Raw genomic sequence first — 22,221 nt, forward strand, 5'->3', positions numbered from 1 at the left:
AGATATGCTCTGTTCTCCTCTTCCCCTTCCCCCTCCTATGTAGCCTTCTGAGCCCCTATCCTCTCTTCCTAATGTATAGGAAGTATTCAACATACCCATCTGCAATGCAAATTTAAGGAAAAATGGCAACATATCAAAGGAATCTGAAGAAGTGGTTTTCACAAGGCACTCTCAGAATAAATTGTTTGTTCTTGAACCAGATAATACGTTGTGACTGAGAATTCAGTTTGATTCCTGGCCCCTGGAGCTGAAGGCATGATGAATTCAAGCTTGACCAGCAGCACATGGGCAATGAGCACGAAGTGTTACTTGCTACCCTCCCTTCTCCAAATACCAATGTATAAATGCATGTGGCCCCATCTGATCAAGCCTACAAGTAGGAACATCAACAGTTACTACAGAATATAGCACCTGAATGGCCTGCTAATATAAGCACATTTTGTCCAGCTTTGTCACAATCCAACAACATGGAATGAAAGCAATAGCCATGGACTTATGAAGGTCTCTTGTGTCAGTCCAGGAAACTTCAGGTAAAGTAATTCCAAATTTCAGTTAATAGCTGATGGACAATCCCAAGGAGTACCACTTAATATCCAGAAATTAGAAAATGCCAACTCAAGTAATCCTCATATATTGCAACCTGGTGTTTCCTTTTTGGAACAAAAACTAACTCTATGACAGAAAATAAACATCCTTTTCAGAGACGCATTGCTTCTCAGCCCTCTTTTGTCATGCAGAGTCAACCAAGAAATCACCCAATTCTGTCTTATCACATCTGCCCCTTAGATTATTTGGGAATAAGTTACTTGACAACCTCTTCTGTAACTTTACTGCTTTTGGTGTTAGGAGAGAAAGTGAAATCTACATATCCCAGAATAACTTCTGCTGGGCGCATCTCACAACTTCCCTTTTCCCTTCAGTACACATCACAGTCACTTCCCCCTATGAAAAAACCCACTATTGAATACAGCAGCAAAAGGATATCCTCACAACAGCTTTACCCAACCAAAAGAAAGCAATAGATCATTCAGTTCCTAAGACACAATTCTAACAAGATTTGAAACACAATGGAAAATACATCATTTGCAACCTAATTTGGACTTACCCGTGGGCTGGCTATGCACAGGAAGGACGGCAGCTCAGTCACCTGGCAGCACCGAACACATGAGGTAGCTGATCTCCTTCGATGAATGACATGATCTGAATAGCCAGTCACTGCTTTACAGTGGCTACTGAACACAAGGTTCTGAAAAAGTGAAAATCGAGAAGTTACTAAGTCTAGAAAGAAAAACTCCTTTTAAATCTTGTGACCACCCATGAGAGCAGACTAAGGACATTCACCAAGTATTTCTCTTTGAAAAAGGAAACTACACATCTTCTGCAGCCACAATGTACATGTATGTACTGTAATTATCAGAACATTCAAATCCCAAAATGGTTAAAATCAGATTAGCTTGTAACAGCACTTGCCTTTACGTGGATTTGGAATCAGAAACAAGTTTTTCTTTCTTTGAACCTTTTGACTTTAGATTTCGTAATGAAGGAAACATGGGAATATTCTAGTAGGTCTGATTCTCAAGCTGCTTTGTAGCTACTCATTTATGGTTTCTGAAGCATGGGTGAAATGAAGTTTGGCAGATAAAATATAATTAAGACTCAAATGAGATTGAATTGGCATCTTTGGACTTTCCTCTTTTCCAACCTTTTTCTTCCTTTCCTGTGCAAAAAGGCTCTGAATTTCATCTTGAAGATTTTCAAGGTGCTAGCATGGTTATTCACAGGCATGAACATACCCAGGTGTAAAATCTGGAATTTGCCACAGATGTATTAATGTCCTTTTGATACAGAAAAATATATTGACTCAAAAGCAGGGGGTTGAGATGACACTGCATTTTAAAGAAAGGAAAGCTCTTTGGAGATGCTCAACACTATACAGAAAAATTACACAAAGAATTATCTTTGCTTGTATCAGTTATTGTATTCCCTTTTTTATTCTAAATATCTGCATCAGACAATGAAATAAAATGCTTAGAGACTAAACCATTTTTGTTCCTTAGTTTTTGCTGTGACTTTTCTATATTTATGGTGACCAATTGTTATATATTGTTAGGTAAAACTGCTTCCTGTAGTATACAGATTCCACATACTATAGGAAGCAAGCAATAACAACAACAAAATAAAAATCAAGCATTAAAAGGTATACTTCTCACTGCCATAGGATCACAGAATGTGCCCTCCTGACAATTCTAGCAGTAAAATGTAAACCCTATCTAAAGCTTTGGCATTCTTCTGCCCCAGTTCCTAATGCACCAGAATTAATTGCACGCTACTTTTATTTTACACAGCCTCCCAATCTTGTTTGAAGTACAAGGTACATCATAGAAGCACATACATTGTGTATCATGTCATATACTGTATATATGCATTTCTATCTATGTCAAAAAATACTAGAAAACACCCACAGCAGTAGTCTATAATGGACGATGCATTCTGGGTCTTTTCCATTTCCAGATGTAGATGCCCTGAGCAATATGCATAGATAATTTGGAACTTGCTGACAAGGGAGAAAAACAGTCTTACTGTACATACATGCTAGCACCACCTAAGACGTACAATCAGTCAATCCTAGCACGTAAGTGGGTCTTTCAGCTGCTACCGGTGTGACTCGTGGTCTGGAGCTGGCAAAAAGAAAGCTCACACTCTTGACTCAACATCTGCTCCTCTATATAAAAGGTGAGAGCAAAAGAGCTGACAATAGCCTTTCACTGACACTCAGCAGGGCTAAAAAGCACAGGTCAAAGCTCAGGCCATACTGGATAATGTGAAGTGATCCCAAAAAACAGGCCCTTACTCAGCTGGCAGTTCTTTATCAGCAATGCTAGCTTAAGCAACAACTGCTTCACATGTTTAGTCTTGTCCCTGCAGAGCCCCTTGTTGGCCTAGCCGTCTCTATTCATTAAGATGCTGATCAAGATGAAAACAAATCCTTGCCCCTCTCCAAGCTAGTTTTGTGATCTGTTTCACCACCTGGTAAAACAGGCCGTGTGCTGAAACAGCAGAGTGGGCCACACATGGCTGGGAGGACACAGCTGCAGACAACGGATGCAAACACTGGCTTACTCCTCTGTGGACCAGAAAACGGTGGCAACAAAGCACCAGTACTGCAGCTGAAAAAGGGGAATCCCTTCCCATGACATAGTTCTGACACTTCTTGTGCCAGTTTAATCACCTGTCGCACTCCTCTCAAGTGTATCTAGCTACACATTTAATCAGAAAACAAATTCAGCAGATATGAAGAGATGAAGTTTTCTGTAGTCAGCTCATGCAAAGCTGTGAATGTGCAAACCTATGTCAACAGAGGCAGGACTGAGTAACTGGAAGTAATGAAAGGGCTCGACTGACTCAGAACAGCTGCTGTAGTTCAGAGTCCCTGCCTTCCCTGCCCCTGTGGCAGTCACTGGACACACAGCTGATTTTACCATGAGGAATCAGCATTGCAAGCAGTCACAAGAGGTTTCCATTAAGTCTTACAACAGCAAGCACTGGCAAACTGATTGCAGCCTGACTGTTAGAAGGGTTCATTAACTTTATTTCCTAGAAAGTGAGATTACAAGAAATGGACAGAGAGGAAGCTACCAAATTGTAATTCCAAACGTATGCAAGTCAGCTATTTAATTCTCTTGTGGAAGCCAATACTGAAAAGCCACCGAAGATGCTTTCAGCCCAATTAGAAGAAACATAAAGGAAAACTTTCAAGAAGGTACCAAAAAGAAGAGGAAATTATTATTTTTGTGTAAACACAGTATTAGAAATAGTTAACAGGTGTTAATCTAGTTTTCAGCATCATGCTTCCCATGTGTAAAGTATGCGCAGGTCACACAAGAAACACCCCTCTTTGAATTCCCTGCCACATGCAGACATTAAATATTCATTAACAAAGCAGACACCAGATAGAAGAGAGACAGCAGAAACCTACTTCCCATCAGTCACATACACGGAAAAGCCAGGGTAAGGTTACAGAACTGAACACAGCCACAGCTCTGAAATGGATCATACACCTTAGTATGAAAAAGACAAGAAGCAAAGGGGAGGATCATTAAAAAATACAAACGTACACATCTACTGCAATCATGCAATCCAAAGTAAGTGCCGAAAGAGGCTTTCCTACACTGCAAACAGAGCTGCACATACATATGAATGATTGCTACCAGCATCTTAAGCTCAAGAATACTTCTAATTTTTTCATATAAAGAAAATTAGGAAAGTAAAGGACAGAATCAGGAATCTTCATGGTTGGAATGGACCTCTGAAATCACCAATCCAACTGTCAACACACACACAAAAAACCCAAACCAAACAAGGAAACAAAAGCTAACAATAAAACAAAACAAAAAACCAAATACACACCACAAAAACAACACACCCCACCATAAAAACACCCACAAAACCCCCACAACCTTGGTCACTAGAGCATACCCTGAAGTGCCACATCTACATGTTTCTTGAATACCTCCAAGGACGCTGACGCAACCACCTCCCTGGGCAGCCTGTTCCAGTGCCTGACCACTCTCAGTATATAAATTCTTCCTGATGTCCAATCTAAACCTCCCCTGCTGCAACTTCAGAAGGGTGCATCTCCACAGATCAGATTTTATATTAGTTTAAATCAATGTATACAAATTAATACACACGTTGTGGAGGTGCAGAGTGAGAGAAATGAAGAGACCTCTCACTGCAAAGGATTTCTGTGTTTACATGAAGAAACTTGTACTATCTTTAGAGAGATGTTACCTCAAATTCAGAAAGACTCATTAAAAATAAATGCGGGCTTTTTGGGTCTACTGACTTATTTTCAGTTTGTCTCTTACATCAGGAATGCTGATCTGAGCAGTTAAGAAAAGCCTTTCCAGATTTATACCACTTCCTTTTTCCTGTTTCTCCCCCTCCTCACTCCCTACATGTTACTATATTATGAAGCCCTAGAGGAAGCCTTGGGGAATTTAACACTGAAAGTTTCTCAAAATTGGGCTAAGATAAAAACGTGAGTTAATACTCTCAGTGATGCATGCTGTTAAAAGACAGACATGTAAAAAGGGCAGCTTGTTTTTCAACTCTCCCTTTGGTTTGGAGTATGAGGTTATTTAGAGATCATAGAATGATTAAGGTTGGAAAAGACCTTCAAGATCATCAAGTCCAACCACGAGCTCTAAAACCATCTCGCAAAGCACCTTATCTACCTCCTTTCAAGTAGTTGTAGAGAGCAATGAGGTCTCCCCTCAGCCTCCTCTTCTCCAGGCTGAGCAGCCGCAGCTCCCTCAGCCTCTCCTCGTAAGACCTCTTCTTCAGACCCCTAAACAGCCTGGTTGCTCTTCTCTGCACCCTCTCCAGCACCAACATGTCCTTCCTATACTGTGGTGCCCAAAACTGCACACGGTGCTTGAGGTGCAGCTGCACCAATTCCAAGCAGAGAGGCAGGATCACCTCCCTGGTCCTGCTGGTCACACTTTTCCTAATGCAGGCCAGGATGGTGTTGGCCCTCTTGGCCCCCTGGGCACACAGCTGGCTCATGTTCATCCAGCTGTCACTCAGCACTCCCAGGTCCTTTTCCTCTGGATAACTATCCAGCCACTCCTCCCCAAGCCCGTAGCACTGCTGGGGTTGTTGTGGCCCAAGTGCAGGACCCAACATGTGTCCTTATTGAAACTGGTTCCATTGGCCTTGGTCAAGCCTCTCCAGATCCCTCTGCAGAGCCTCCCTACCCTCAAGAAGATCGACACCCCCTGTCACCTGCAAACTTACTGAGGGTGCACTCAATCCCTTCATCCAAATCATCAGTAAAGACGTGAAACAAGATCAGCCCCAGCACTGGGCCCTGAGGCACATCACTCGTGACCAGCCCCAGCTGGATGTAACTCCACTGAACACAACTCTTTGGACCCGGTCGTCCAACCAGTTTTTTGTCCAGCGAAGCGAATGCGCATCCAAGCCATGAACAGATGCTCTATATGCAAGCTTGCAAACAAAATACTGCAAATGTAGCTTATTTTAAAGTTACTTTAGGTGGTAAGTTTATCTAATATGCAGGTCAGAAAACAGCTCTAAAGAATCTTTTATAATTGCAGGTCTAAACTTCCTTTAGATTTACTGGGGTTATCACAAATGCACTTTATTGCACACACTAATGAACTTTGTTCCTCAGCTTGCTGTTTTCTGTGTAAAAGGTATTACTTAAACCAGTCACTAGTTCTACCAGTCACAGCAATGAGACAAAAGTAATGGCAACCTCAAAGAACAGGAATTATTTGGAAAAAATGAAGCTAGGCACGGAAACATGGAATATCAAACACCAGCACAGCCAGGGTTAACCAGCACACACACTCAGTTGGCCTGCTCTTTGTTTGATAACGAGGAGGACTCATTTTGTTGGCTTTGCTGTTAACTCTGCAAAACATGACACCAAGCCCGAGGTTGGTTTCCTACTGCTTATGCATCTTCAATTTCAACTTCCTCTACACGCTATTCAATTGAATTCTGGCTATCTCCTTTCCCCTTCCATACTCATGAACAGAAGCAATATTCCCTAGAGAAATTTGGCACAATCTCACTGCTTCAGAAAAGATTTTTGTAATGCATATCTGCTAACTGCCCTAAGATGCTCTCCTGACTCTGTGTGAGCACTTCTGTGAACTTACTTCCCAGTGAAATGAATCAATGGAGTTATAACCTAACTCAGGAAATCAACAGCATTTTAGTCACAGAAAGACAAAACTTTCACACACATGCCAGGCAAATGATTTAGAGAAAATGACCTTGCATTACACAATAAGATTAACACTTTTTAAATCTACCAGCAGCAGAAGCAAATTTCAGAGGAGAAAGACACCATGGATAATGCCTGCCCACCAACTCTGAAAACACTAGGAGGGTGAAGTCTCTGCCTTCTCCAGTTGCTGTAACAATGTAGTGAATCTGAGAAAAGTTGGTTTCATCCAGAAAACAAACATCTCACATGTAAGAAAACATTACAAAATTCTTAAGCTTACAAGTAGAATCCATCCCTCACAAATCTAGTCTATCACAAATCACAGTCTAGTTCTGTTGCTCCAGTAATATTTGAATTACTTTTAATTCAACTAATGTATTTTTTATAGCTAGTTTTGAAAGGTGTCACCACATAGGAGGAAGGTAGCAGTCAAACTATGTTTCTGTTCAGCACTCTGAACTTTATTACCTATATCTAAAAAAGCAGCTAATAAAAGTCATCCTGCTTCCAAGTCTTGTTTTCATCTGTTTTATAAGGATGGAAAGGATGAGGATTTGCTACTGTCTCCACAGTAAAATTTTGCTTACCTGCAGCAAAGTGCAGCTGTGCAAGTTTGGGAAAGACAGTGGGAAATCTACATCAAGCAAGAAATCCCTGTTCCTCAAACAACGTGACCCCTGCTGTTTCTCCCATTCTGTCTCCATCCAGGAGCGCCTGTGATGGAGCCTATAGGATGCTTTCAGAGACAGGAAAAGAGCTAACCATCTGAAACAAAACACAGGAGATATGTTTATTCACTGCTTTCTGAAATAAAGGCTTGACTGTATTTACAATGTAACTGTATTTGATACAAACCTTTTTTAGACTTTCAGGCTTACAGTGCCTTGACTTAAAGTAAGTAATTTTTGCTAGACACTTTACAATTATATTACACTTATTTTAATGTTTTCTAAGGTATCTTAACTGAATCTAAATTATTATATCAGAATAAACTGTGAAGCACTTCATATAAAATGGTGGAGCCCGAGTTATTCACTATTAATAAAAATTTTACTCTGACTTCTCTATAAACTGCTCCATACACCAATTATTTATAACAACCTGCATAATGAACACAGAATTTATCATAAAAATCATTCAGACAGGTCAAGAGAAACTTTTATTATGTTACTGAAACACAGACAAGAAACAGTAGTCCAAAATAACAATAAAAGAATATTACACTTACAAAGCCCTAAGCAAAACAACTTTATGAATGAAGACTTGCTTTTAGTCTCATATTTCTTACTGCCACTGTCTAACTGCAGAGTACACTGTAACTTAAACAGATGACTTTGCTTTCCAAGACATGGTTCATGGTTCTAAAAATCCATGATCCTAAGCATATGGCTTGGAATTCCATTCTATATTAAAAACAGGACATGTGGAAGGTAGACAGTATGGCTTGGAGCTGAAGAAAAACTATCACAGAAGAAGTTTATTCCATATATGTTAAAACACACTGAAGAGCAACTGGTAAGAACAGCAATTAACTGGCCTTCAGAGTCTACATTTTGCACTTGATAACAACAGCAACCCAGTGTGATCCTACACAAACTCTCTTGTTGCTCTTTGACTGTCTTGTGTATTTACAATGTCAAATCTTTTTAACAGAAGTTTTCTTTTGACAGAGGTATAAAGATTGCCTTGTATAATGGTGTCCTATACCTGGGGGAATACTGTAGAAGTTGCTGTAATATTTGATAATGATAGACAATTGATAATATTATAAAAATCACAGAATCTTAGGGGTTGGAAGGTACCTCGAAAGATCATTCAGTCCAACCCCCCTGCCAGAGAAAAAAACCTGTAAGTTTACAGAGAAATCTAGTATCACCTGTGCTTTTCCTGTAATTACTAAAAAGGGGTGGGGGGAGCAGGGGGAAGTTGTCCTCACCTGGCTAAATGTCCCTGATTCATGAGGTTTGCCATTTCCACTGGAGAGACATCAATAAACCGGAGGAAAGAAAAACAGCTTTCTTCATTGACACCTATGTCACAGAAATACTGAAGTTAGGCCGACACATTTCACCAACACTCACAACTGAAAACAGTAAGCTTACTTCATCAACTCAAGACACACATTATCTGACATGCAACAAATCTAGGTGAATAAACAGGAGATCCTAATTTAACCTAGATCTTTTAGAAATACTGAAAACTTAATTGCTGATGCCTGAATCAAAGTACAAGTTCATTTTCCAGCCTGGGCAAGAGAATGCTGTTTACCAAGAAAGACAAGTATGTCCTAAGCCAGAAAACCATGCAGGCAGTAAGGACATTACTTTTGCTTACTAGGAATCAACAGGCAGTGTTCATGTCTGTGAATCCAAACAGGGGTATGCGAGGCAGATGATCAGGAGAAGGATACCTCAGGGCAGCTGCCAAACATGTGCCTTCTCTGTCAGCCAGCCAGTCAAAAAGGCTGGAAGGTGATGCAGGAACTGAGAGGGGAATGTGAGTATGGGGATAGGAATGCAACAGCTATGGAGAGGATGATGGGTACATTGCAGTGAAAGGGTGGGGAGCAGCAGAGATAGGTTCTACTGCTTACAAAAAAAAGCCTTTTGGGTCCACCCATGTGCACTGAGTATCCTCAATACCATCCATAGCTTTTTATTATCTAACTTCTTAACAAAGATTATATTCCCAAAAGTATTTTCCTTCTATGGTATGCCAAAAATGGGTCCCCATGAAAAAGCTTATTATGAACATTGAAACGGAGACCAAAATAATCAGCAAGACATACAGAAGTTACAGACAAGTGCAGACTCCTGTAGCTGCCTCTGGTTCTTCTCATTTGAAAAGCATTTTGCACAGCTGAGCAGGTCTGTGCTAACAGATTTCAGCATAGTAATGCAGCCAGTATACTCTTGGGTATTTTTCCTCCCCAAAATTTTCCCATCCCAGCTGAGCAATCTAGTTATCTCTTTTTAGCAAAAATATAAATAATGTATAATCATAAATGGTACTTGTCAGTTTAATCGGTTTATGTGATTTTTTTGGCTCATTGACTAGAACCTGGGTCACTTGCATCTCATTTACTTTTTACTTGAGAGAGAAGTTAGCAGTTTACCACACAAGACAGAATGACTTGAAATGCATCTGTGAAAAATTCACATTAGACTAAAATGGCAGCATTATCCCCTGAAGTAAGTTAAAACAAAGAGGAATGGAAAAAGAGACTGCACTAGGATTAAGCAGGGACTAAAAAACAGGTTGTCCATAAGTAATTCTTCCATCTGCTTCCAGCTTTTCTCCTCAAGCAAATGAAATACATTTACAAGTACAAATGCTAACAGAATTCTAAGATCTAATCAGATTACATCAGAGGACTGTCCTCCTAGTCCTTCCCCCTAAATAAGACATATTACAATATCACATGCAAGTGTGCAACCAAACTTGCTTCCCAGGACTGTATACCTACCCTTCCTATGGAAGAGAGACTGCTGGATGTGGTCTGGTGCAAATGGCGAAAGTAAAATCCTTAACCACCTGAAAACAACAAAAACAGAATCACTAACACATACAACATTCAATCACACAATCAGCATAAAAAGCAGAGTAACCGTTCAATTCTTCATCTGAAATATTTCAGAACTCTGGATATCTGGAAATGCATGGCAGTTAAAAGAAAAGCATCATCAGTCCACATGCACTACTGCTAATTTGACATTGAGACACACCATTGCTCTGGAATTGCATTTTGTGCTGTAGAACAGTTTCATCTTCAACCATGGCTTTCTCTGCCCTGAGCACTCCTCATGACCAAACACAAACAAAATAAATCAGAAATTGCCACTGTCAGAGAAAACTGTAAACTGCACGCAGGCAATTTCTATTCATCCAAGGTAATCACTAAAAGCTGTCCAGGCACTTGCAGATGTTCATGATATACCAGGTTACAATAGACACTGATAGCTTCCTTAAACATGAAAACTTACTGAAGGGAAACCAGTTGGGGATTGTTTCTAAAAACTCTTGAAGCTTAATTCCATTACACATCATCAGCAACAACTCTGAATTCCTCTTCCTGACTTTCTTATTCAATTTAAGGGATATCTGATCATCACGATACCACCAGGAAAGAGCATCAGATACCAGATGCTTAACAGTTGAATGAATGAAGGAAAACAAGGCATGCATCGCCCGGCCAATGTCATTTAAGTACATCAGGTAAGGGAGTTAATTAGCACTTACAAAGCTAAAATAAGTCTAAGTAATGACACTAAATATGCTAAACTGGAAAAGGAGTAGGCTTGCCTGTCCCGTGAGTGGTTAAAGACCCTGATCTGTCCATGACGGTAGATGAACTTTGAAATCTGGTATGGCTTTAGGGAGATGTGAAATGGAGACCACGTTTCTTGTCGCTCAAACAGCTCCGGGTGATTGCACACCTAGAAGAAAGACAGCATCTCAGACACTTGGAGGAATTAATTTAGTTTGATGCAGCATTTACATCCCAAATCAACTATGGCTACTGATCACTAAAACTTTGCTATTTATTAGTATGTCACAGTTATTTATCGACTCAAACTTGAATACTGCATCATAACCTTTCCTATTCACACGGCAGCTATTGCCTCTTCTTCCCAAGTGAATTATTTCCGTCAACAACCAATTCGGAACAAAACCAACTAGCAAATGCATGCATCATTTGGCTAAAGATCTTCTACCCCAACCTCATGCTACACTGTATCAGAAGCAACTGAACTGCATGCAAATTTCCTTGCCTACACCAGATTTTTTTAATATGGTGCTTTCTAGAAGCTGTATTTTAGTTCTGAGCTAATTATACTTTTAAAAAATTATTATTTAAAATAGCATTACCTTCCTGAACTGCATGACTAGATTCATGAGACTACTAGTTGTGGTCTGTGCTTGCTGAGTAGTGCCCATTGAGGACTGCAGGAGGTCATCAATAGAGATTTTGTTTTTCAGAGCTTGGTACAACAGCTTCTGTCGACTTGTCTGCTGGCAGTACATAAGGATTTCAATCTGCAAAACAGTAACAAAGATTTACCCTTTTCTGTCTCTGAAATGGAGGATGACTATATCAGCACATACAAAGCAGAGAGAAATGTATCTTGAAGGAAATATAACTTTCTCAAAACATACGTATATATGCTGCTGCATTCATGTCTGTTATTTCAGGATGCAATGTGGGAAGCACTTAACTGGTGTGTTTTGGAAGGCTAATATAATGATGTAGGAGACAGACCTTTAAAAGTATATGTGCACAACTAAGTAAACAGATTCACAAGAAGTTCTGAAAACATGACATCTGCAGCTGATCAGCTTAAAATCTGACCTCAGTGCTACTATCCTACTGCTAATATGCTAGCCATTTAGATCAATCTTAAAACAGCTGTCAGGAGCTCATGATAATGGCAGGTTCATCACATAACAACAGTGTCTGTGGGAAGTTCATACGCACATCAAAAGAAAGCAGGTATCTCTTAGCCAGTGGTCCTAAAACCTGGGGACACATTGGCCACAAGATCATCCAGTATTGCCAACATCCACAAGAAAACAAGAGACTAGCGAGTTCAGTATTATGTTGCTGCTATGCATTTCTTGGTCTTTGCAAGCAAGCAAAAGAATCCTAAATTCATGCCAAATCCTTCACAAAGGCAACTGGAGATGTTTATCACCCGATCATTGCTATATCAATCTCCTTCACTTCAATTAGTGATATTTCTTTTAACTTGATCAGCCTTAAAGATGTTTAATTTTAACTGTTGACAAAATGCTTCCCCTAGAAGAAAAGTTGATCAATTAGGGGTTCTTCAGTTACATTCACTTCTAATGAGATTTCTGCAACTGAAGGTCTGTGAAAGGTCTACAATGACATTTCAGGCATGCAGACTGACAAGGAAGTTTGCAAAAAACAGAGCTATGACAACAAAGTTGAAATATTCATTCCAGAGAAATGCTTTTTTCTCACCTTATCTGACAGCTCATTTTCCACATCTTTCTTTATTCTTCTCAACATGAAAGGCTTCAAGATCATGTGTAAGCGAGATAGCTGATCTGAAATGAGGAAGAAGGGACAATTAGTTCACCAGAGAAGAAAACAATATGTATTCTACTACAAATTAAGTCCCTTACTGCTCAGCCATTTCCCCCATATGAATTATTGCAGCCAGAGTTGGCACTTCCCTGCTGTTCTTCTTGGTTTAAATCAGTGCCAAGCTACACCGTCTACCTTATGAATCTAAAGATCTCCTACAAAGAATGAACTTCAAAAGCATTTTATGAGTTCTGTATTCCTCTGGGCTGGAAATACAGGCTTAAATCTATCACCCACTAATAGTGAAGAAGAAAAGTTCCAGATAAGACATTGCTAATTCATGAAAAGAGATTATTACACCCCCAAAATTACAGCATCACAAAACTAGGGCATATTACATTGACTGATAACTTTATGATATGCTATAAAAATGAAGCTCTGGGTATTTGAGAACTCTTAAAAGCTTTACTTCTGTGACAAGATCCAACTGTGCTGTTTTCTACTCCAGTTACAAATCAGCTCTTTTACCAAGCTGGATTTTTCTACATAATTATGCTCTAAAACTTACAGTGAAGATTTTACTTTTTTAAGAAGAATGTTTATGTTTGGGGTTTTTTTCTGGTGCTCAAACAGGTTTAGTGCATGGGGTCATAATTTTTATGTCTAGAACTTGCAACACTCAGGACATCTCTAAGGTGATGTGCTCTGTAGAAACTTACAAATATTTAAAATATTTCTTTGCCTGTGTTTGGAAAGGAGGACTGGAGACATTTGCACTAAACTTTTTTCTATTCATTACATACTTTGACTTAACTTTATGATATGCTATAAAAATGAAGCTCTGGGTATTTGAGAACTCTTAAAAGCTTTACTTCTGTGACAAGATCCAACTGTGCTGTTTTCTACTCCAGTTACAAATCAGCTCTTTTACCAAGCTGGATTTTTCTACATAATTATGCTCTAAAACTTACAGTGAAGATTTTACTTTTTTAAGAAGAATGTTTATGTTTGGGGTTTTTTTCTGGTGCTCAAACAGGTTTAGTGCATGGGTTCATAATTTTTATGACTAGAACTTGCAACACTCAGGACATCTCTAAGGTGATGTGCTCTGTAGAAACTTACAAATATTTAAAATATTTCTTTGCCTGTGTTTGGAAAGGAGGACTGGAGACATTTGCACTAAACTTTTTTCTATTCATTACATATGCAATATTACAGTCAGAAACACAAGCTCTGACATAAACTGTGGACAATAATCCACAGCATTCCAATCCCATTATGCATTCTTTGCTTTAGAAGACATTTTTCATACAAAAGAGAGATAAAGTTTACAAATTAGTAGTTGGAAAAGGCAACAAGTTTTTATATTAAAAACTACTGCAGTTACACACTGTACTCACTCTCATCAATGGCAGATTTGTTCTCTGCATGGCTCTCTATGTCCTTAGAAAACCACTCATTGAACTCTTCATGGGAATCAAACAGTGTTGGCATGATAAAATGCAGCAGGGCCCACAGCTGAAAGGAGAGAACAGCAGATCAGCAAGTCACCCTATTGTGGACAAGGCAACTGGGGATCTTAAACCATTGTATCCCTTTATGAGCAAAATCACTTTACTAGGTCATGAGATGTGGCAAAATTAAATGAAAAATCTGCCACATTCTCTTCCCACCCCACCTGACAAATGCCAGATATATCAACTTAACAAAAAGCCATTAGAAAGCAGTGACAAACACAGCACAATTATGTCAGCCAACAGAAGGAAAAGACCCAAGAACTAGATTTCATCCTGTAATTCAGGTATTACTAACCATCAGGTATCTTCAGTTTTATTTTTATTTGAATGTGTGACACTTTCAAATTTTCCCCTCCCAGAGCTCATTCCAGCCAGTTTGTTTGCCAGTTGTTTGCTACAAACATGATCCCACACCCACACAAACACAACAGGTTTCTTAACAGTTCACATGAATTTCTGGTTATAAAGAAAAGTCCACTCCTAGGAGCTTCCAAATACCTCAGCCATTGTGTTCTGGATTGGGGTCCCAGTCAACAACAATCTGTTCCGACACTGGAACTGCAGCAGAATCTTCCAACGGACACTGATTAGTAAAATGAGGAAAAAATCATTAAAACTGTTTTTTATAGAAGGATTTTAAACTTCAAGTATTATAAGACCAGTTGCTTCCAGGGATCTTTCCAAATTATTTTTGGAGGTCACTGGGTAAAACTACCACAGCTACTCCCCAGTCTTTCAAAAGACAATTACAGGAAGAAGTAGCCTTTTACAAATTACAAAGAAATGTGCATAACTCAAATTTTATTTTTTAAGTATCTTTTTACTCATTTTTAATACAAATGCTTGGAAGCTAATAAAATCTCATTATCAGAATAATTAACTTCCCAAAAGAAAAATATTTCATAAGTCAGAATGTCATGAATTTTTGCTTTTACAACACTAAGTGTATGGGCCACAGTAGTGGGAGTGCTGAGCTATATACATTACAATTCTCTTAGAGGGGCAGTTTCCAAAGAATGCTGAAAAGACAAGACTTCAGTCAGAATGAGTCTGCATCTAAAGCATCTTAACAAATTGTGTACAGTGGCAGCTTGGGCAAAGGTTATGGGAAAGCAGTTACAGAAGTAAAGATGGACAAATCTATTACTTGAAAACAACCAGAAAAACTTCTGGCGCGGAGTCTTTGGACAAAGATTGCACTTCGTTGCAGCCAACAGCACTCACAGGGTTCTGACCTTCATTTGTGTCTGGAAGTGCCATTGAAAAAAGAATCTAAATAATGTATTTAAAGGAGCCAATATAAGCAATACACACTAAAGACTACAGACTTTTCACTGGGCAGAATTCTGTGAGCAGTCAGCAAAGAAGCTGAACAGTGTTTCACACTGTTTTGTTTAAGTGTCCTGTACTGCATTGTAAGTTTCTGCTCCACAATTACTTTTAGATTTCATTTTACATATTCAGAGAAGGAAAATCTAAAGGCAAAAGCTGGTGGATCAACCCAGTGTCACTGAGTTATACAGATACCTAACTAGGTTAGAATCATAGGATCATTAAGGTTGGAAGAGACCTCAAAGATCATCAAGTTCCAACCCCCCTACCATGAGCAGGGAACCCTACCACTAGGCCAGGTTGCAAAAAACCTCGTCCAACTTGGCCTTAAAAACCTCCAGGGATGGAGCATCAACAACCTCCCTGGGCAACCCATCCCAGTTCCTCACCACCCTTAGAGTAAAGAACTTCTTTCTGATATCTAACCTAAATCTCCCCTCTCTCAGTTTAAAACCATTAGCCTGTGTCCTATCACTACCTTCTCTGAGGAAAAGCCCCTCCCCAGCTTTCCTGGAGGCCTCTTTCAAGTACTGGAAGTCTGCTATAAGGTCTCCCCGGAGCCTTCTCTTCTTCAGGCTGAACAGCCCCAGCTCCCTCAGCCTGTCTTCACAGCAGAGGTGCTCCAGGCCTTTGATCATCTCAGTGGCCTTTCTCTGGACACTTTCCAACAGGTCTGTATCTTTTTTGTGCTGAGGGCACCAGAGCTGAACACAGTATTCCAGGTGGGGTCTGACCAGAGCAGAGCAGAAGGGCAGAATCACCTCCCTGGCCCTGCTGGCCACACTTCTTTTGATGCAGCCCAGGATGCAGTTGCTCTCTGGGCTCCAGCACACACTGGTGGTTCATGTCGAACTTCTCATCAACTACCACCCCCAAGTCCTTCTCCTCAGGGCTGCTCTCCAGCCATTCTTGCCCCAGCCTGTATTTGTGCCTGGCATTGCACTGACCCAGGTGCAGGACCGTGCACTTGGCCTTGTTGAACTTCATGAAGTTGGCACTGGCCCACCTCTCCAGCCTGGATGGCATCCCTTCCCTCTAGGGTGTCAACCACATTACACATCTTGGTATCATCAGCAAATTTGCTGAGGATACACTCAACCCCACTGTCCATATGTCCTACAAAGAGACCTGGACAAGCTAGAGAAGAGAGCCCAGCTGAACCTCATGAGTTTCAACAAGGCCAAGTGCACGGTCCTGCACCTGGGCTGAGGTAACCACAGGTATGAACACAGGCTAGGGGAGGTCACATTTGAGAGCAGCCTTGTGGAAAAGGACCTGGGGGTGCTAGTGGTTGAAAAGCTGGACATGAGCCACCAATGTGCATTTGCAGCCCAGAAGGCCAACTCCATTCTGGAGTGTATCAAAAGAAGTGTGGCCAATGGATTGAGAGAGGTGATTCTGCCCCTCTACTCTGCCCTGGTGAGACCTCACCTAGAACACTGCATCCAGCTCTGGTGCCCCCAGCACAAGAAAGGTGTGGACCTGTTGGAACGTGTCCAGAGAAGGGCCACAAAAATGACCCAAGGGCTGGAGCACCTCTCCTATGAGGACAGGCTGAGGGAGTTGGGGTTGTTCAGCCTGAAGAGGAGAAGGCTCCAGGGGGACCTCATAGTGGCCTTCCAGTACCTGAAGGGGGCTTGCAGGAAGGCTGGGGAGGGTCTTTTTACAGGGGCTTGCAGTGAGAGGACAAGGGGTAATGGGTTTAAGCTGACAGGAGAGAGATTCAGGTTGGAGATCAGGCAGAAATTCTTCTCTGTAAGGGTGGTGAGACACTGGAACAGGTTGCCCAGAGATGTTGTCTGGGCTCCACCCCTGGAGGTGTTCCAAGGGCAGGTTGGATGGGGCTCTGAGCAGCCTGTTCTAGTGGGAGGTGTCCCTGTCCATGCAGGGGAGTTGGAACTCGATGATCTTTAAGGTCCCTTCCAACTCCAAATATTCTGTGATTCTATGTTAAACAGCACTGGTCCAAATACCCCTGAGGGACATCACTTGTCACCTGCCTCCTTTTGGACATTGAGCCACTGACCACAACTCTCTGGGTGTGGCCATCCAGCCAATCTCTTAGCCACCGAGTGGTCCATCTGTCAAATCCATGACCAGGTTAGACATTTAAAGGGTCTTATATGTGTCAATTTTAACTTCTACTGATTTGTGTAATCTTGATGTTTTCCTCATATTCCTTCAAGAGGTTGATACAGAGGGAAGATTTTCCTTCCAGTTAATGTATTACCTGGAACTACTCTTGAGTGCTTGTGCTTCATCCAACACCATGTATTGCCACTTAACTCGTTGGAAATACTTCACATCCTGTACTACTAGCTGATAACTGGTAATCACCACGTGGAAAGGAGCATCCTGAGTATACAATGTCTTCTATAATCACAAAATAAGAAACAAATGTTCACATAATGTACATACATTGTGAAGAGTCACTTCTGTATACAGTAATTTCAGAATTTTATTTCATAATCTTCTCTCATTATTACTGCATTTTTCCCCAACTGACTTTTTAAATTAATCACAGCATGGTTATTTAACTGGTGAATCTGGACTTCAGCCCATTAGTCCCTGAACAATTTCAGATGCTTCTCAATGTGCCAGACAAAACGTAGGCACCGAACCCTGTAAAATATGGTTGTTAAATCAGGAACATTCTCAGAGGCCCACAGGGATGCCAGACTTGGCCATCCTGAGTTAGGCTACTCGAAGAGAATAGACAGCTCTTGACACTGAAAGTTCCTCCTTTATTTACAAGGCTCTAGTTTCTGCAACTAAACTCCATACTGCCCTGAATTGCCCTGTACTGTATCACTCTCCAGCACCTGAGAAGCCTTCTACCTCATTATCTTACTGAAAATGTTGCTACATGTATCAAGAAACAGAACTCCATATCTGCACATCACTTTCGAATAGCAACAGTTTCTGGTTTGTTCTTCACAAATAACAAAAATGGGGAAAGCACACTGGTATTACCTGACTCCAGAACTTCCTGATCACCTTTCTATCGTGTGGATTTCCCCAATAAGGTAGCACCTGGAACAGTACAAAAGTAAAAAGACATTAGTTTTAAATAAAGATATACCTGCTCTAGAATTTTATGCTATGTACTCTACAAAATGAAAAAGACAGACATGTTTCTCCAGAACAACAAAAAAGGGAAATAATCTCTCTTAACACAGAGAAAAATCAGAAAGCACTTAAAATTACTTAGAGCATTCCAAGCCAAGGTGTGCCTAGTACAAAGACTAGATCAAGCTATGGTGAGAATCTCAAAATGCCCAGTAGCATGTTACACCTCTAGTCAGGTTTTTCTAAAAATTGAAAATGATACTTTGCTTATGGCAGAAAGAGGTCTGCCCTCAGCAGTCACAGCTAACCCCACAGGACGAGTGACCTTGTTCTCCTGTTTTATATTCCTGTTTGTCCCATTGGTTTTCTATTTCAGAACTGTCCCACAAATCAGTTCAAAATCAGATCAAGTTCAAACATATGGCCTGGAAATATTTAATATAATAATTTTTAAAAGTAAGCACTACGTCCAGAGAAATCTGTTAATTAATTTATAGCTCAGAACTTCAGGTGTCCCATCAGTCAGCACAGATCTTTGCAGCGCAGCGAATCCAGTTACTGGTTAATTACACTGCACTGCCATCTTCTGTCTGAGGGAAGGACTACACGCCACCCAAACTGAAAGTGAGGAAAAGAGCTGGCTGCTGAGCCTGTGGAAGGTCTTCAACATCTCCATCCTTCAACTGACACGCTCCAAACTACAAAATGCCTTTAGCTGAATATTCTCTCAACTGTTCTAAAATAAGGATGCTAGTGAAAAAGCATCAGACTAACAAAAAAAGTGATTTGCCTTTTAGTTTACATATTCTGCCGTGGACCTGAATAAATTAGTTCACTGTGATTTACTACAAGCATAATTGACTAACAGTTCTGTATGGTTAAAAGCAGGAACAAAAGACAGAGGATAATTGCAAACTTAACAATTAAAAGTTTATAAAGAATTCAGTTCTGTTCTGTTTCAAGGATGAAGTAAACATTATTACACAATAAACTTGAAGAACAGTTAGATTACGGTAGATTTATATTTTTTTAAAGCAAAAAAGGGATAATTACCAAACACACTGACTGTATTTTTAAAACTTCTTCTGCATTACATTCATGATAAGGAGAAAGCACAAACAGTCGCTTGCCTATATTGTACAATGAACTGATTAAAGGAAATGAGAAAGCAACTAGGTAGAACAGCCAACTGCTCTCATGTTTTACGTTCCTGGGGTTTTCATCAGGGTTTCTGTTTTTATGGGCTATGCAAATATAGAAATTATCTTTTTTTTTTTTAAAGTAACTCTTCACTAACTTAAGCACTTCTATTTCTTCATCAGTTTCTTTGAAGTCTCAGTAATACAAATTAATCCCAAAATATAAGTCAGTTGAATTATCCAGTATTGAACTATGTTTTAGCACAACTTCTCCTCATACAGATACCTCAAACTATACATGACTATAACCAACATATGGTCCTGTCAGGCATCTGCAGAGCAAGGTATCTGGCTATATTTCATATTTCATATATATTCACTTCTAAGTGTTTTCCTCCACCTTATCAAGTAGCCAAGAGATTCAAACAACCAGCTTGGATGCTGCTGGAATAATGGTTACTTATAACTAAGTGTTTTTTACTGTTCTTATGTTCTCTGCAAAAAAGAAAATCAGATGTTTAGAAAAACTGATCAAAGGTTACTAGGTTAACAACTCAAACATTTAAACCATTATCTATTCCTCTTGGCAGATGTAACTCCAAACTTCTGACATTTTTGTCTATCTTTAATTCTAAAACTTCAGCACTGTTTCAGCAGTATGCATTCTTTTTAAATCTTCTTTTGCAACACTCCAATGTTTTCCACTGGGAAAGAGGTAAGCAGATTGTTTTTCAGTCACTGATTGTTCCTTGCTTTCTAGCATAGTATGTTTTTACAATACAGAACTGAAGAACTCCATTTATTTTCTTCCAATCTTTTTGCTCTTATCTATTTGTGCCTTACTTCTCTCCTTTTTCTTGCTTACTAGTTGTATGTCCATGGTCCTTTAATTTTCCTGTAGTAACAACTGCATTCTCTCTCCCTCTGAACTGTTTAGAGTTAAGTTTTGTTCACATACAATCTTAATCTTACCAAGTTGATACAAATTACTGAAAACACCACTCTAGCCCTAAAGACTGAAATATTATTCTTATATCTGCTGCCAGGCCCACACAATAGAACTGAACATCCAGTCCCTGCCCCACTTCAATTCCTCACTGAGAAGATATCTTCAAGCTGATGCAAAATGAAAATGATACAATTCAATTAAGAACATTTTTAAGCCCTAGATAACTAAACATTCCAGAAGAAAAAAATCAAACACAATTATGGGAAAAAGATCAAAACTAGGCCTATTACAGAGTTTCAAATTCCAAGGTAATTAGGCATCCAGATGTGGCAGGAGAACAAAACAGTCTGCATTTGAAAAATCAGAAATATATATGATTATTACCTTAAATTTAGGTACAAATCTGGCAAACTCCTGGTGCCAGTTGTTCAGAGTAGAAGCAGGTGAAATTATTAAAAAAGGTCCCCAGATGTTCTCTCTCTGAAATATACACATTAAAAAAAGACACCCAGAAATTAATTAAGGTGAAGGAACATGGAGACAGTTCGATTCAGTTTTACAACTGTACTACATAACAGTGGCTACGTAAGAGAGGCAACTGTGTGCAACATTACAAAACTTCCTCCCAGCACAGCAGGGTGATAAAGAATCAAACAGAGCAGATCTAATGTTTAACTAGGACTTATTTCATAACGGCAAACTAGAACAACCACCACTGTTTTCATCTGTCTCGCTCCTTTGTTTCTGAAAGTTGCCACCATCACATTACTAACAGCCCCTGTCATTTTGGGGAGGAAAAGAACTTCCAGTGGCTCTGGCAAGCTTTGCTTGTCACATCAGAATGCCCTCTGGTAAATAACAAAGCTGAGTCATTAGTGCATTGATAGTTACAATCTAGCCTGCAGAACAGACAGTTAGAAAAAGTAAAAGCCTTCCAAAAACTCTCCAGCTGCAGTGCAATAGGGAGACACAGTTATGTTATCCCTTCCCTACAGATGAGCTCAAGAGCACGTGGCTCTGCACACTCTTCCACTATTATGGCTCATGGTGCCAGTGAACAAATGGGTAATCAAAAGGAACACAAATGCACAGAACTGTCACCTGGTCACTACTACAACTAGTTCTGTTCTCAGCATCACATGGCTGGTATCTCCTATTTAAGTAGCTGGATGCCAATCAAGACTTTTCTTTTTACATAAAGCTAGCCATTTCTTCATAAAAAATTAAGAGTTCCTGTTTTTTGGGGTTTTCTTCCTAGCCCAAAAGAATAACTATGCTTCCTGAAAAACCCTCACAAATATGGAAATCCACACCAATTGCCAGGAAGATCATAACCTGGGCTTCATTTCTACAAGTCTCTCTACTTTGTATAGTCAGTGAACCATTAAGTCTACAACTCT

At 39.9% G+C, this 22,221-nt stretch overlaps 1 protein-coding gene across 2 annotated transcripts in view; it reads right to left on the bottom strand.

The window, feature by feature from the left end:
* Positions 1 to 22,221, bottom strand: part of INO80 (INO80 complex subunit) — a 62,051-nt gene that overhangs the window by 27,716 nt on the left and 12,114 nt on the right. For both annotated transcript variants that reach the window (XM_009999568.1, XM_009999567.1), the window contains exons 13-24: positions 21,206 to 21,301; positions 18,638 to 18,697; positions 17,895 to 18,037; positions 14,831 to 14,915; positions 14,216 to 14,333; positions 12,750 to 12,835; positions 11,633 to 11,800; positions 11,066 to 11,199; positions 10,230 to 10,297; positions 8,700 to 8,793; positions 7,351 to 7,528; positions 1,106 to 1,246 (exon numbers count right to left, since the gene is read on the bottom strand). In XM_009999568.1, coding sequence (XP_009997870.1) covers positions 1,106 to 1,246; positions 7,351 to 7,528; positions 8,700 to 8,793; positions 10,230 to 10,297; positions 11,066 to 11,199; positions 11,633 to 11,800; positions 12,750 to 12,835; positions 14,216 to 14,333; positions 14,831 to 14,915; positions 17,895 to 18,037; positions 18,638 to 18,697; positions 21,206 to 21,301 — 1,371 coding nt within the window. The remainder of the gene's footprint in view (positions 1 to 1,105; positions 1,247 to 7,350; positions 7,529 to 8,699; positions 8,794 to 10,229; positions 10,298 to 11,065; positions 11,200 to 11,632; positions 11,801 to 12,749; positions 12,836 to 14,215; positions 14,334 to 14,830; positions 14,916 to 17,894; positions 18,038 to 18,637; positions 18,698 to 21,205; positions 21,302 to 22,221) is intronic.

The sequence above is a fragment of the Chaetura pelagica genome, unplaced genomic scaffold, assembly GCF_000747805.2.
Source record: "Chaetura pelagica isolate M959 unplaced genomic scaffold, ChaPel_1.0 scaffold55, whole genome shotgun sequence".
In the NCBI taxonomy this organism is placed as follows: Eukaryota; Metazoa; Chordata; class Aves; order Apodiformes; family Apodidae; genus Chaetura; species Chaetura pelagica.